This window comes from Dermacentor silvarum, chromosome 4, assembly GCF_013339745.2.
Source record: "Dermacentor silvarum isolate Dsil-2018 chromosome 4, BIME_Dsil_1.4, whole genome shotgun sequence".
Lineage (NCBI taxonomy): Eukaryota > Metazoa > Arthropoda > Arachnida > Ixodida > Ixodidae > Dermacentor > Dermacentor silvarum.
This window is the reverse complement of record NC_051157.2, coordinates 84,735,041-84,752,300: the sequence shown is the minus strand read 5'-3', so window position 1 is coordinate 84,752,300 and position 17,260 is coordinate 84,735,041. Positions and strand designations below refer to the sequence as shown.

Genomic DNA, 17,260 nt, shown 5'->3' with positions numbered 1-17,260 from the left:
CAACAGCATAAAATCACAAAAGCAGAGCAAGGCTCCACCAACAATACAGGCTCCAGACGCGATAATGATCCATCAGGTAACACGCGCCCAAAACATGGCCAAGTACGGCATGAAAACGCCGTTTGAGCGCGAACAAACACGCGATTTAGCCAGTGAGGTAACGTCAATCGAAAATGCAACGCGTTAGTAGTCGGGGCCCCTACGTCCCAATAATTCCATTTGGAATGATCAAAATTCGCAAAGTTCTCCGGTACCCGGAAATACTTTTCGCCGAAGAAATTTACTGCGAAGGGATAGCATAACACCTAATAGTCAAAGTCCAAATGTTCGAGACAAAAATAAAGTAATTGTTGTATCTCTGCACGGTGAAAAGAAGAGGGGATCTCAGCGAATGGCGGGAACAGGGCCAGCGATTCTTTTATTTTTTTCGTTCAGAGGTGGCAGCACTTCCTTGAGTCTACCAGCTTGCCAGCATATGTGGAGCAAGGGCTAAATATGAGTTGTAGCGTAAGAACAACCTTTTCTTTTTACCCCGGGGTTGCGCACTGACCTACAAAATTGATGATTCCATTTGGAATCACTGGGCCTTAAAGGGTTAATTTCGGTTGGAAGAGGGGCGGGCGAGTTTGGGTGTGGGTGGGGGAAGGAGAGTTTCGAACTGACTTTTTAGTGGGGCTTATAACCTTTCAGGGATAGAGAGAGAGAGAGCTTTATTCGTCAGAATGTGGAGCTAGTTCATTCATGGACTCCTCAGGAAGGCTAGGTGGGATAATACATTTTGCACGTGACCTGACGTCAGAGCTACCACGCCGCGCATTCTCCCACCTGCACTACCCACTTACGTCACTGTAGTTCCAATATGCAGGGGGCCAAACATGTGCCTCAACTGACCATGCGAAGTGTTTGAGGCACGGAAGGCGGCAAGAAAAAAAAAACGAAAGAAAACCAGATTTTGAGAGTTTTGCAAGTTCAATCGTGCCGAGAGCTGCAGTCTGAGGTTTTCTAGGTCTCGAAGTTCATGTAGCAGTTGGGAAGAAATCAAGTTCCTTCGCAGATAGAGCGCTGCACAAACCTTCTGAAGCAGGTGTACTTGTGGCGAATAGTTATCGCTTTCCTTATTTTGTTTTCGACTGATAATTTTCTATTAAGTGCGATTTTGGTATAGTGAGTTTGTAAAATTTCATATTGTGTTGCAGATACTACCCGCTTCATGACGCCTGTTCTGCCATCACCCGCAAGCTTCACCGCTCACATTTCATGTTTGGAGAACTGGGTATTTTTAGGGCAGTATTTATTTTGACTCGGAGATGTTATGAAAACCATACATAAAGCATTTGCTCCGAAACAGCGCCTGTGAATCAGTGGAAATTCCGAAGAGCAAGATTTCGTGTTTAAAAAAGACAAAAAAGTTTTATTCTACCAAAAAGGATTTTCAGAATACTGTCCCTGATGTAGTGCTCCCATAATTTGTCGGTATTTTACATGCCGCACGTCATGAAAATGTGTCGGCAAGCAAGCGAGAAGTGAATAGCATTTTTTGTGTGGCAGTCACAGACTTAACGTTAAAATGAGCCAACTAGAACTTTGGAATACACGATAAACATGACATCATGACTGCCTAAAAAGCCTAAGAATACGTAGGCTACGAAGTAAATTTGGGGAAATAGTAACACAAGATACCTTTCCGTTTTTTGGTTCTTCATTTCAGTATGGTTGCCAAATATCGCCAGGTTGTGAATGGCATGGACGCCGTGCACTTTTTCACCAATAACAGCTGGCTGTTCCGATCAGACAACGTCTTGGAACTGATGAACGAACTGTCGCCAACAGACAAGCAGGTTGGGTGTACTTGCTGTGGCTTTTGCTTGTAAAGTTAACACGACGCTAGTTTCCACTGCTGACGAACTTAGCGCGTATTCTCAAGCGATCCTCGACTAGAACCTTTCCCTCCACTCTACCGAGATGAGAAAAGCCCCACCATTCGACTGAAGAGCGCGCTACGCTTCTCAAGAATTGCGGGGGAGTGTCCATGCATGCGCTCCGAGATCGGTTGATGGTTCAGCGCGCGTAGCTTGGAAGCCATGGTTAATGAATTGCAGTGACTACTACTCTCGAGGGGTGACGCTGCCATCAGCTTTCTTCGTGCATAACATTCACAAAAGAGACAATGGTGCCCTTAAAAGATTCTGGAACCATATAAAAGCACTCGGAGCTCCAACTAAACACTCGAAAACGGCTATAAGGGATGAAGATGGTTACATCTACGAAGGAGACGATGCGCTACGGTACTTCACAGACGTTATTAGGGATAACTTCGGAACGAGAAAAAGCGTAGTTCAGACAACAGATCCAGCAACAGCAGAGAGGCCTGAGAGATCAAAATTTAGCATAGAAAGCTTTTATTGGAAAAAGGCAGCAGAAAATGTCCCTAACAACACGGCAGCAGGACCCCGTAAAATCCCAATACACCTAATCAAAAACTTCGGTCCAAAAAGCAAGGCCCTGCTGACTAATGCCATAGAGCAAGTGATTAGAACAAAGAAAATTCTTGTTGGATGGCGTGAAATTAATCAAATTAAATTATGGGGTTTTACGTTTCAAAACCACGATCTGATTATGAGGCACGCCGTAGGGGGGGGGGACTCTGGAAATTTGGACCACCTGGGGTTCTTTAACGTGCACCTAAATCTAAGTGCACGGATGTTTTCGCATTTCGCCCCCATCGAAATGCGGTCCGTCGTGGCCGGGATTCGATCCCGCGACCTCGTGATCAGTAGCCCAACACCATAGCCACTGAGCAACCACGGAGGATGATGGCGTGAAAGCAAGATGAATCTCATCTACAAAGGCAAAGGAGATAAGATAAGACGAGCTCGTACAGGCCAGTTACAGTAACGTCGGTGATATATAGAATGACAATGCAAGCCATAAAATTAGAACTGTCGAAGTGGGTGCAGAAAAGCAATGTATTGGGGGAACTACACAATGGGTTCAGGCCAGGCAGACGCTTAGAGGATAAAATGTTTGTACTAACTCAGTGCATAGAGATTTCAGTAGCTCAGAAAAGACGTTTATCGATAGCATTTCTAGATATTAAAGGAGCTTATGACAACGTAGACAGGGAATTGTTATGGGATATTCTTCAGCACGAAGGCATAGATGACGATTTCGTGGATCTGCTGAGGGAGATATATAAAGACAACCAAGTACACGTGGTATGGGAAGGTCGAAACGGTAATGAAATGATGGGAATTCACCAAGGATTGAAGCAAGGATGCCCTCTGTCACCATTGATGTTCACTCTTTACGTTAAGGGTATAGAAAGACGACTGGAAAACATCGAATTAGGGTTTGATTTATTACGCATGCGTAATGAACAAATAGTGCAAGAGAAGGTCCCTGGATTTATGTACGCAGACGACATTGTGCTACTAGCGTACAATAAAAAAATTTACAGATACTTGCGAATATCTGTGGGAATGCAGCCGCAAATCTAGGCCTTAAGGTTAGCACAGAGAAATCAGGAACTATGATCTTTAATGAAGAGACGAATCACTTCGTGGTGTCAATTCAACAGCAAGTAATACCCATACTGAAGTAATATCAGTACCTCGGCGTACACATAAACGAAGGAAAGAATTACTCAAGCAACCACCAAGATAATCTGAAAAGAAAGGGGAAGCGGAATGCAGCAATAATGAAACACAGAGCACTGTGGGGCCACAATAAGTATGAGGCGGTGCGTGGAATTTGGAAAGGAGTAATAGTGCCAGCGCCTACATTCGCAAATGCCATTCTATGCTTAAAATCGGATATCTTGTCGAGTTTGGAAGTTAAGCAAAGATCAGTAGGCTGGTTGGCTTTGGGAGCCCACAGTAATATCACAAATGAGGCTGTGCAGGGTGACATGGGTTGGGCCTCTTTTGAAGTCAGAGAAGCACCGAGCAAAATTAGTTTTGAAGAAAGGCTCAGGAACATGGATGAAAATAAATAGGTGTCTAAAGTGCACAAGTATATCTACATGAAAAGCGTGGACACAGAATGGAGGAAGAGGTCAAGGAAGTTGGCAACCAAGTACAGGATAATCGAAACTGTAAATAGACAACCAGGAGTCATCAGAATGAAAGTGAGAGAAATAGAGACTGTGAATTGGATGCAAAGAATGGAAACAAAAAGGACAATGGAGATTTACAAGAATGACTAAGAAAGAAATTAGAAGGGAAAATCTGTACGATAACACAAAGGGCAGTGCCTTGCTATTTGAGGCTCGAGCCGATTGCCTAAGGACCAAACATACCGGAGCAAATATTCGGAACTAGATGAGGCATGTGTATGCTGCAGTAAAGATCCAGAGACCATTCAGCACATGGTATTGGAATGCGACGGGATCCACCCAGCGAGAACCATAGGTAACGTGCAACTCCCAGAAGCGCTTGGGTTTAAATTGGAAGGAAACATAAACAGATCAGCCGTAGAGATAAGCAAGAGACGATTAGAGTACTGGTGGAAAAAAGCAGGGAAAAGATGGATACGACCTGATCTCTTAAAACCATAGGTAGCGGTACAAGGTAAACTTTTGAAAAATACAAAGAATAATGAGAGGTATAAGAAATGCTAGATAAAGAACATGTATAGTATACCTGATTAAATCAAGCAAGCTAGGTGACTAGTTGTCACCGCCCCGTTTCAAAGGAGATGCTAATAATAATAATAGTCATCATCATTCTGGAAAGGAGTCATGGTGCCAGCTATGACGTTTGCAAATGCCATTCTGTGCCTAAAATTGGATATGTTGTCGAGGTTGGAAGTTAAACCAAAGGTCGTTGGGCCGGTTGGCTTTGGGAACCCACAGCAAAACCACAACTGAGGCAATGCAAGGGCACATGGGTTGGGCCTCGTTTGAAGTCAGAGAAGCGCCGAGAAAAAATAGTTTTCAAAAAAAGACTCAGGAACATGGATCAAAATAAATGGGCGGCTAAAGTGCACAAGTATCTGTACCTAAAAATCGTGGATACAGAATAGAGGAAGAGGTCAAGAAAGTTGGCAACCAAATACAGGGTAACTGAAAGTAGATAGACGAGCAGGAGTAATCAGAAGGAAAATGAGGGAAACAGAGACAGTGAATTGGATACAAAGAATGTAAACGAAGAAGACCACGGAGATTTACAAGAATGAGAGAAACAAAATTAGAAGGGAAAATCTATACGATAACACGAAGGGAAGTACATTGCTATATGAGACTCGAGCTGGTTGCCCAAGGACAAAAACATACCGGAGCAAATATTTCGCACTTAGATGAGGCATGTGTATGCTGAAGCAAAATCCGGAGAACACTCAGCACATCCTAATGGAATGCGAAGGGATTCACTCAGCAAGACCAGTATACGTAACGTACAACTTCCACAAACGCTTGGAGTTAAAGTATACGGAAGTATCAATCAGTCAACAGTCGAGATAAGCAAGAGACTTTTACAGCATTGGCGGAAAAAAAGCAGAGAAGAGACTGATCCAACCGGATCCATTACCGGCATAGGCAGCGGTACAAGGTAGATAGAGAACATTGAACAGATGCATACAAAAATGCTAGAAGGAAAAGCATTCATAGCATATACCTGAGTAGCTCAAGCAGGGTATAGGTGACGATTTGTCCCCGCTCCGTTTCCATGGAGATGCCAATAAATCATCATCATTATCATTGAGTCGAGGAAAAGTGTTTAGTGAAGGGATGCACTAGTTGCAGATTGTATGCACTGTCAGAATCGGTGCAAGCGAATCTTTCGCGTTCAGTCCAGCGCCACGGCCGACCGAAAGCCGTTGTCACCTGATGACGTCGCCGCTTGCGCCATGCACTAAGCGCGCATTACTACCTCTCCTCCCGCCTTCCTCCTCACGGCGTCGCCTATCTCAACCTCCTTACCACCAGCGTCCTCGTTTCCAAAGTCGAACAACCACCAGCGACCTCAGCATCTAAATCCATCATACACTCATAAGTCGGCAGAAAAGGATGCTCATTCAAACTCACTCGTTAATATTTTCGCAAGCTATGTTCTCTTTCACACTCATGCGCACTCACTCACCTTCCTGCTCACGCCCCCGCAAACTCACTGACACTCACACACGTTCACAGTAACTTCCATTCACACTTACAGCCACCCATTCAGACTCATACTAGCGTCGGCTCCTACTAACTCATACGTACGTTTGCTCAATTGGGCGACAATCGCTCACGTTGATGCTCACTTCCACTCAAAATCACCGTCACTGACTTTACTTCGTACTTAAGTTAACCAACACTCACTCCTGTTTGTATTTTGTCATGGCATTTGATAACTCTCTGAGTAATGGCTATGCTTTTAGGCGACAATGCGGCAGCAGTGCCGAAAAAAAAAGAATATCCGGTAAAATTTATCTCTGGTTTTGTAAAAGCCCGAAGTGTCCTTTTCTACACATTATGTGAGTGACAGCGTTTCAACCATTCTGTAACACCTATTAATGACGTCACTGTTGATACAGTTGTTCGACCTTGACATACGGAAGCTCGATTGGTGCCAGTACTGGGATCACTACATGTTGGGCATTCGCAAGTACCTCTTCAAGGTCGAGGATACAACGCTCCCGCAACAGCATGAAAACGTCTGACACGGTAAGCGTACGGATGAGTGCCTATCATGACTGGGAAGGTGTAATTTCAGCATTCACCTGGCCTGGAGCACGAGTGCATATGACGCAGAGAAAAAAAAAAGTCGTAGCATGCTTCGCTGCAAATTACGTCTAAGCGAGTAATAGGCGCAGTAGCACCACGTCAGTAAACGGTAGAGACGTCAGTGGCAGCCTCATAGCAATGTTGTAGTTAAATTTTGATTATTCACAGCCGACACCCATATTCGTAGACACAGAATGACGAGTTAATGCTCCTGAACGCATTATTGCAATTTGAAACATAAATTTATTGCGCCCACATTAAATGTGTGTTAAGTTACACAATCTATTATTGTCCAATAAACATGTCTCGTCGACAGGAATTCGTTAGTGACGAACAGACACCTATAATGAGTAAGTAAGTAAGCACTTTATTTGCAGTAAGCAATATACAAAGCTCAATGCAGGGGCAAGGGCTAAAGGCAGTCAAGCCTGACAAAGGTGCCTGTCCCTTCGCAGTTCGCGACAGTTCACATGGTTAGTGTTCAGCACAGTCAAAAAAGTATTGCAATACACCAGTTTCAGGAAAATGGAGAACTAGCAACTTGCAAGAGTCGCATAACAAGTCGCATAAAGATACAATACTGTGATAGAATATGTGCGATATAATCACACAAAGATACAATCACATGTAGCGTCTGAAGACGTATGTTATGCGCATTATCTGCATTAAGTTTCGAACACGGCTAATATGCATTGTTTATCTTCTGCTGGGGCACTACAACAAAGTACATTAACCACCTCTTGCGGTTTCTGCAAGCGTCATCCCTTGGTCGGAAAAACGTGCAGAAGGCAGCGAAGGCAGCTCTAACAAAATTAGTTAATTACGACGGTCGCCTGACTCCAGCGTTGCCATGAATAATTCATTAAATGTGAAACTGCATATGCAGGGCAGCCTAACAAATTATATTATTCCTTGCTTCGTGAAAGCTCGCAACCTCGCCATTTTAGAGGTAAGCAGTAAACCATCTTAACAGCTACACTTAAGACAAGGGCACGTGCCGACTACCAATGTGTATAGTACATGGAAACTGCAGGGCAGTTATATACCTCGCCAACGTTTCTCCTACGATCGGCGCTTGCGCACAGTGCTTTTCATGGTAATATTAACTCGATGCAGATCGGAAAACTCAGATTACAAAAAAAAAACATTTTTCATGGTATTTTTCTCGCTATCACTGTGTGATTGGACGCACAGACCGGTAAGCTTTCTTTTGCCCTAAAAAACGGGTACCATTAAAATTGGTTGTCAGTCCCTTTAAAACATACTTATGGCTAGTTGATAATTCATGGAATAGTTAATACCAGCGCACTTGACAAGCATGGACACACACTGAGAAAGTGAGTACACACGAAGCGCAGAATTTTTTCAGTGCCTCACTTTTTGTGTCCTTGTTTTGCCAAGTGTGCTCCTGATAACGAAATTATAGTTAAGGCAATGCGGAGAATGTTAGTAGTGATGACCAGAAAAAGAATAAAGTGTGTGGGGTAATTAACGGCTAAATTCAAATTACTAAACCTTCGTTTTCTTTTCCTGTGTAGAAGCGTTATTAATCTCTCACAAAGTTTTCCGTTGTCCCAAAAGAGCCAAAGGTGGTAGTTATTCTATATTTGTAGAGAACGGGGACCATGCTATGGGTTACGTGTACGGAAAGCGTCGCAAGCTTACATTATGAGTCGCGCAGGTAGTTTGCCCTAATGTCCTGAAAGCACTCAACGTGCCACAATGTTGACGTTCTGAGGAAATGAGGAGCATATTGTGCCTGATTCGTGGGCAAAGTTTCAATAGCGTAAGGTAATTACAACCCTTGCGAAAACTCCTTAAGCAAGTGCTCGAAGGAGTGATGTGGGCGTTATCAGCTATATTTCCCAGTACACTGCACACATGTACAGTATATATATATATATATATATATATATATATATATAATGCTCGCGAAATCTATACAGAGTAAGAAAGAAGTGAGTAAAACAGCATGCCTTATCTTTAAAGCCCAACTAACAATACATCTTAATGCAGTTTTATTTTTTACAGGCTCATTGTCACGCGCTGGTTCCGGAAATTTATTCTGGCCGTGTTTGCGTAGGCAACTGATAACGATGTAATGAGGCATCTGGTTCTCCCTGTACTCTCTCGCCAGACGGATTTGAATTCAGTGATTCCTACGGTCGCTATACTCTTGCCACTAGGCTTGTCATTGTGGTGCTTGCAATTAAGGGCAACATCATGGTTCGAAGTGATGTATCCAGACAAGCCTACCAGTTCCAAAAAACACCTGTGTTCCAAAGCAAACGTGCCCGGAGCCTGCTATTGTTGAGCCTATACCACACGTTAGTTAATCCTCGTGACATTATGTTGGTTATGAAAGCAGCAACTGAATGAAAGCAAGCCTGCTGTATTGCATCCCATTGTTGTTGTATTACTCGCCGTGATTGCTTAGTGGATTTGGCGTTGTGCTGCGCAGAAAGGTTACCTAATCCCAGCCACGGCGGCTGCATTTTGATGGAGATGAACGGCAGGAACACCTGTGCATGGCCCGTTCATTGGGGCTCGTTAAAGATCCCCTGGTGGTCAAAATTATTCCAGAGTCCCCATTACGGCATTCCTCATAATAAAATAGTGGTTTCGGCACGTAAAACCCTAAAATTCAATTCAATTCAACAAATGTTAAACTTTGTCGCTCGGCGCAAGACGCACCTTGCATGTATCAGAACATTCTCGATTCTCGTAGCCAATTCTATCTGTTGTCTATGTTGCCACTGAGCCTTGCGTAATCAGATTGTGTGCGCTGCTCCGAATACTGGTGTAAATTCTAGAACTTAGTAGATCACCAGCAATTACGCTGGAAAGTTCATTGCGTCATGTATAAATAACCCACGCATCTGATTTGCAGATCAGATTTTCACGACCAACGAGTGTGCTGGCCGCTATCATTGTGGTGAGTGTTGCTTGTTTTGCTGGGCATAGGTTCGCCCAATAAACAGTTAGTTTCGTGACTTGCATTCTGTCACTGTGGTTGCCTACCATCACCACAACGTGTAATATCAGTTTTCCTTCTCTCGCGGCTTGTAAAGTCTGAATCATGTGCGCTACATTTCGGACTGCCCAATCGGCCGATTTGGTCTCCATATTTCGCGAACAGAAGAAAAGCCCAGTAGAACGCCGGAATAAGACCACGCATGGTCATGCCGCATGCTGGGGTCATAAACTTTTATAGAAATTTCTATCAACGTTTTTTAGACCGTCTTTAGACTCTTGTCAGTATAACCTACCAACAGTCAATAGAAATCCTTCCAACGGTCTTTAGGCTTCCTAACAACTCCGTAGTAACATCCTAGAAACAATTGGCCACCAACATTAATTAGAAGCATGTTCATAGGGTGTCTGTAAACTTCCTACTAACTGTCTAGAAAAACCTTTCTTTAGACCTACTATTAACGTTCATTAAATTCAAGCATGTTCACAGGCTGTCTGTAAACGTCCCCTTTTAACAATTTACTATCACTTTCTTTAGACGCCCTAGTAACATTGTTCTAACAATTGGCATCCTACATTGAATAGACGCATGTTTGTTGACTTTTTCAACATCCTACCAGTTTTCTACAAAGTTTTTTAGGCCTCATCATGACTTTGTCAATTATTTCAAACATCCAACCAACATTTTCCCTTTAGACATTCTAGAAACGTTGCCCAGAGTATTTGAATAAAAACATGTTCAACGGTGCTTATAAATTTATGCTAACCTGAAAATTTATGACTTTAGGTTACCCAGTACACCAGCCTACCACCCTACAACGCTCGGAGCCGCAACTATTCATTTTATTTATTGGGCGCCATTAACGTCGGTCGCCTTATGCATGTTTACGGGATCTTACTGGAGTATTGATAAATTATCTAAGCTCTTGACGCGCTGTGCAGCTGAAGCCACAGGGTGCGAAAGAAGCTACTGAAAATAAAGGTGTGACAAATTGGAAGCATTGCGAAGTTTGCATCACACATTTATTACTATATTCAATCAGTCAAACTTGGGAACAGCAGAAATGAGACTGGTTATGCGAAGCTGCTTCAACATTATGGGCGTTATTTGTAGTTGCACCTTAGCTATAATGGAAAAGTTTCTTTTTGTGAGCTTGTTGCTGCGAGATTATGGGCGTTGATTCTTGAAAGAAAAAAGGAAGTGAGTATCAGTTAGCCGTGCATTACCGTCCGATACTCAGATATGTGCTTTAAACAAGTAAGACACACAAAAAAGCCACAATGATTTAAGCTTGCAGGCGTTAAACTATTTGCTACACATTTCACGACCTCTCATCCTGTACACCCTTCAACAAGAAAGAGCAAAGAATTAGTTCATGATCATACATTATTTACCACAAATTAAGTCATCGCAACCTCTGTCAAAACCTCGTGTTTGTACGCTTCGTGTTTATAGCCACTTCAAGCGAACCGCATGACGCGGCATAGTTCGAGTAAGTAAGAAAATTCTTTTTAGAACACTTCATGTCATTACATTTCGCGCTCGTAACAATCTGTCCAAAATGCGGTGTAGGAAACTGAAAAAAAATGTTGATGAAGAATGATGGAAAAGCCCATACCTATTATTATAATTTGGAGAAAGACAGAACTTCGGCGCAGTGCTGTCTTGAATAGTGTTCGCTGCTAGTTCAGTGTGCAGTTTACAACACGGACAGTGCCAATATTAAATTACTAACACTTCACACGACACTGTATCGCAGCTGTCAGAGAAGTTGCAGAAACGTTCACATCATGGAACGAAGAAAACGCCGTCGCCTTCGCAAGCCCGCTGCTAGTTGGCTATTTCAGTCGCAAATTACACTTCCACGTTTGCCTGGAAAGTCCTCTTGTATTGATGAATTAGCCACAACACAGCATAAGCATAAACAGGAGCAAGAAATTGCTGATACAGAACACGACAAACACCCCGACATCGCACCGACCTTACCATGCCGGCGTGGCAATGGAAGTGGTATCGATGACGATGGGCTCCTCTTTCACTCGACTCGGACCACGTGAAAGTTTGTGCGCATGCGCGAGAGAAGTTTGTGACATTCTTTCCATCCACCCTTCCATCCACTGGCGGTCGCTCAGAAGGACACGAGGGGCTCCATGGCGCAGGATGATGGATTGAAGAATGAAGGCAGCGACTTCGGAAGCCGATGTTGAACTTACACATGCTGTTTCGGCATAGCGCGTCAGGTGGTCGATGGCTGTCACTATTCATCGACTACCGGCGGGAGTCATGGGAAGTGGCCCATAGAGATCGATGCCAACAACCTCAAATGGGTCCGCAGGACATGAGACTGGTAGTAGTTGTCCGGCAGGAGCTGATGTTGGACGTTTGCGACGCTGACAAATTGCGCAGGAAGCGACGTATCTCGCCACACTGGTAGACAGGCCAGGCCAGTAGAAGTGACTTCTTATGAGGTCGTAAGTTTTCTGGATGCCAAGGTGGCCAGCAGTCAAATCGTCATGAAAGGCCTGAAGGACACGCGCACGAAGGCAACGAGGTAGCACGGGCAACCAGCGTCGTCCATCAGGATGGTGGATATGGCGGTACAGCACGGAGTTTTCAAGCTTAAATTGTGTCAGCTGTCGACGAAGCCGGGCGTTAGGCGGGCACGAAGCTCCACGAAGGTGGTCTATAATACGGCGACAGTACGAGTCAGCAAGTTGTTGAGACGAAAATGATTCATGGTCGTGCGAAGTGAGATGATCAAGAGTAGCGAAGGACAAAACCACCGTAGAAGAGACGCCAGTGAGTGCGTCACTGGAGGCGGTGGCGGAACCATTGATGAGTGCGGCTGTAGGAAGCGGGCAGCGAGAAAGAGCGTCTGCGTCTTGGTGCTTCTTACCAGACTTGTAGATGATTTCAAAGTCATATTCTTGCAGACTAAGAATCCAGCGGCCAAGACGCCCTGACAAGTTCTTGAGTGTGGAAAGCCAGCATAAGGCGTGGTGATCCGTCACGTTGGTAAAACGGCGACCGTGGAGATAAGGGCGAAATTTCTAGACAGACCAAACGACAGCGAGGCACTCCTGCTCGGTGATGGTATAGTTCTTCTCGGCAGGTGTTAGCACGCGGCTGGCATACGCAACGACTCTCTCACGCGAAGAGTTGTCTCGCTGGAGGAGCACAGCACCGATGCCATGGCCGCTAGCATCCGTGGGCAAGAGTGTGGGAGCAGTCTCATCAAAATGACACAGGACAGGTTCAGATGTGAGGGCGCCCTTTAGCTGGGCAAAGGCAGATTCATATTCAGGTGACCACACGAAGGGAGCACCAGAACGAAGTGGTGTAAAGGTGCAGCTACAGAGGCGAAATCGCGAATAAATCGGCGAAAATAGGAAGCGATGCCGAGGAAACTGCGTAGGTCCTTGGTTTTTTCTGGACGAGGAAAGTGAAGCACCGCCGAAATCGATCATGTCAGGATCAGGTCTAATACCATCCTTGCTTACAATATGACCTAATACCTTGATCATCTTGCTTGCAAATCTACACTTATTGGTGTTCAGCTAAAGACCAGCTTTGTCTATGCACGTGAGTCCAGACGTTGCAGATGCTGGGTAAATGTCGACGAGAAAATAACAATATCATCCAGATAGCACAAGCAGGTCTTCCACTTCAGGCCACGCAGAACGGTGTCGATCATGCGCTCAAAAGTTACGGGAGCATTGCAGAGGGCGAAGGACATGACGTTGAACTCGTAAAGACCATCTGGGGTTGCAAACGCTGTTTTTTCTTTGTCGGCTTCGTGCATCGGAATTTGCCAGTAACCTGAACGCAGATCAAGACTGGAGAAGTACTCGGCACCTTGCAGGGAATCGAGGGCATCGTCAATGCGAGGCATGGGGTACACATCCTTGCGCGTGATCTTGTTGAGCGCTTGGTAATCTAGACAGAAACGCACGGAGCCATCTTTTTTTCGGACCAAAACAATGGGAGACGACCAAGGGCTAGCAGAGGGGCGAATTATCTCACGTTGCAGCATGTCGGTGACGTTTCGCTCAATAATTTTGCGCTCAGCTAGAGACAGGCGATACGGCCGGCGACGCACGATGGATCTGCCGTCCTGTGTGAATCTGATGCGCTGTGACGGTCGTCTGTCCCAATGTCGAAGAATGGGCATCAAATGAACCTTCATGCTTCTTCAACAAGGCAAGGAGCTGTTGCGTCTGCGAAGGGGTCAAGTCCGAGCTGATTACAGTAGCAAGAGCGGAGGAAGATCCAGAATGTCCAGCAGGAGGGATTTCAGAGGGAGCAGCCTTGAGGGGAACGACAGAGAGAGGCTCTGAATCAGCAACGCAATCCAAAGTGGTGCCTTTAGGAAGGCGAATTTTCTCAGGTGTTGTGTTCCTTGCTTCGAGAAGTGCAGAACCATTATCAAACCTAACTAGGCCTGAAACAATAGCTATCCCTTTTGTGAGACAACGCGCACAAAGTAACATTAACACATCGCCATGGTCGATGGCGTCGGACGTTGTGGTCAGAATTTGCTGACAGCCTGGAGGTAGCTCGGTATCTTTTGCAGTGAGTAGACGAAGTGGCTGATACAGTTCATCGCCGAGCGAATAGTCGGTGTCGGACATATGTACGACACCTTGCCCACAACATATAGTAGCAGAAGCAGAGACAAAGAAATCCCATCCTAAAATGAGCTGGTGGGAGCAGGCCGACAGCACAGCAAATTGTATGTAGTGGACGATACCATCGATGGATACACGCACTCTACAAAACGCGGAAGGGCGGATTGTTTTCCCTTGAGCTGCAACAAGCGCGGGTCCATCATAAGGCGTCGCAACTTTCCTGAGACGCCTATACAAATCGGAATGCATAACAGATAAAGTCACACCGGTGTCCACCAAAGCTTCAACGTGCACACCTTCAACAAACACGGACATCATATTACAAGGGCGCGCCGCTGGAGGAATTGTAGTCCTGTCGGTGAATGCAGTTTTTCCTCCGAAAACTGCATTACTTAGTTTTCCGGGCGGCGTTCAGAGGTGAATGAGGTAGGCCGAAGCGGTGACGAGGAGCGGCGGAAGGGCGAAGGTGATCGGCGTCTGGTTGTACGGTAACCATTCGGCGTCTCGGTCGTTGCGGGCGGAGATGGAGAACGGCGCGGAGGGGAAGCGTAACGACGGCTTTGGTAAGAGGCGCCACCAGAATACGCATCGCGTTCACACAGGTCGTACCCGCGACGCTCGTCTTGTTGGCGCTTGCGGCAAAAACGTGATATATGGCCGCGATAACCACAGTAATAACAGGTAGGACGAGACGGTCGCCAAGGCAGGTAGTAAGGGGCGCTCGGTGCGCTTTGAGATAGTGCGGTCAGATGGGGTGATGACGGCTCAAGTGGTAATGAGGGGACATTGGCCGGAGGAGCGACACCAACCTGCGTGTATGTGGGTAGAGGCAACGTTGGACGTACACTAGTTGGAGGCGCGGCAGCAACCTGCGCGTATGTTGGTATGGTGCTAGGGGCCGGAGGGTCCACTATTCGCAGAGCAGGTCATTGACGCAAGTTCCTCTCTGATGACGTCGCGCAATGCTGCACCAGAAGGCTGAGCAGGAATCATCAACGGAGATGACAAGCCAAGTGATTGCAGTTCTTCGCGTATGATCGCCGGGATCATCATGCGCAAGTCGGGGTCTGCCGCAGAACGGTGATCGCTGAAGTCCAGCTACAAGCGTACGGACTCGAGCTCGTCGAGGCGCTGGCACGTCAAGACGATGTCAGCGACGGTAGCGGGGTTTTTGACGGCGAGCGCGTTGAAGGCCACAGTTCCAATACCTTTAAGAATGTGGCGTACTCTGTCTGACTCAGCCATGGCAACATTGACACGGCGACATAGTGCAAGAACATCCTCGATGTACGATGTGTAGGACTCGCCGGGGTGTTGTTTGCGAGCATCCAGAGTTTTCTTCGCAAGGGCGGAGCGAACCGCCGGCGTGCCAAAAACTTGCCGAAGCTGCTGCTTGAAGTTCGTCCAATCGGTGAAATCAATCTCATGGTTGAAAAACCAGGTCTTCGCCACACCGGTCAGGTAGAACGAGACATGGCGGAGCTTGTAGGGATCACCACACCGATTAGCAGAGCTTACGCACTCGTAATCATCCAGCGAGTCCTCAGCATCTTCACCGCGAAGACCAGCGAACAGATGGGGATCACGCTGGTGGCCGCTGATGATCACAGAAGGTGCGGCTTGTGGAGGCAGGATGGTTAGGGTAGAAGCGCTAGGCTGCTCGTCCTGCGACATGCTGACGGACAGTGGGCACAAGCGGCGACCCGAACGAAGCTCCAGGGAGTAGGCCAGAGGCGTAGAGGACAGGGAACCAAGAAAGCACCTCCACCACTTGTGACGTCACAGTAAGGGCGGACTTTTATTGAGCCAGAGAGACGACACGGCGAAGAAGGGCGGCGTCCACAACGAGCCTGAACAGCCTTCAACACAGACCACGCTGATGATGATGCGCCCGCACGCGCGAAGAAGATGAGGGTCAGATCATCATCAGGCACACGCATGATGATGATAATGTACAGATGATGAAGAAGAGCACAATAAATGGCCACAATATATATATATATATATATATATATATATATATATATATATATATATATATACAACCTGCCCAAGCGCACCGTTACAAGGAATATCGAAACCGTCAAACAATAAGTGATTACACCAGCGCGACAGGAATTTTATTTCTGCATTGTACAGTGCAATCGATGCATCGCTAACACACTCCTAGAGGTAGAGATAGAGCCTTGAAACACACTCCTCACCTGCTTGCGCCTGTGTTCGTCTTCTTTTCTGTTGTTCCGTCCCGTGGCGCGCTATTTCAAGATGGTTCTCATGTAAAAATAACAACTAGCCCAACATACAACGCATTTAGCGTACTACTTATATCGCAGAGTGTATGGACCTGATTTTCTCGTTACAAAGGTATAGTTGGTGGCCTTCCAATAGAAGTGCGATTTACGCTCGCGCCGAACCACCCGCCTGCCGAACGCATGCGCGGTCGGGCAAAAAATACCGCAATTCGTCCAGACTGGTACACATATTTCGGTTTACGCTGCATGTGCGAGCCCACTGTAAACCGATATTTCTGCACCAGTGTGCGAAATGTGCAGCTACCGCACGCGTGCGCCAGGCGGGCGGTGTGGCTCGAGCCTTAATCAGCCCTATAAGGCCGGGCTAAAGCTGTGCAGCTGGTGCGCGGCCTGCATAGTACTCCGCTATCATCACACCATTCAATTGGTCTAGTGCAAGTTAATTATCACGAACTGTGCTGACGTCACCGCAGGCTCACTTAGTCAAGTCGAACCTCTAAAAAAAAAAAAAAAAAAACTCAGTCCTTCCACTAAGGTGGAGATCGAAGACCAGCGAAGCTGTACTACAGTGCCTAGAATATACTTGTAAGTATATTCTGGGCACTGTAGCTGTACTAAGGTGGGAATTATGTATTTACAATTGTGACTATTAGGATGTGATGGTGTAATTGTTTATTTGAACTATTAAAGAATGAGAAAATAT

The 17,260-nt window shown here is 45.9% G+C and overlaps 1 protein-coding gene across 1 annotated transcript in view; it reads left to right on the top strand.

The window, feature by feature from the left end:
* Positions 1-17,260, top strand: part of LOC119448736 (fatty acyl-CoA reductase 1-like) — a 49,159-nt gene that overhangs the window by 20,176 nt on the left and 11,723 nt on the right. The window contains exons 12-13 of the mRNA XM_049666482.1: positions 1,709-1,838; positions 6,514-6,643. Coding sequence (XP_049522439.1) covers positions 1,709-1,838; positions 6,514-6,639 — 256 coding nt within the window. The 3' untranslated portion in view covers positions 6,640-6,643. The remainder of the gene's footprint in view (positions 1-1,708; positions 1,839-6,513; positions 6,644-17,260) is intronic.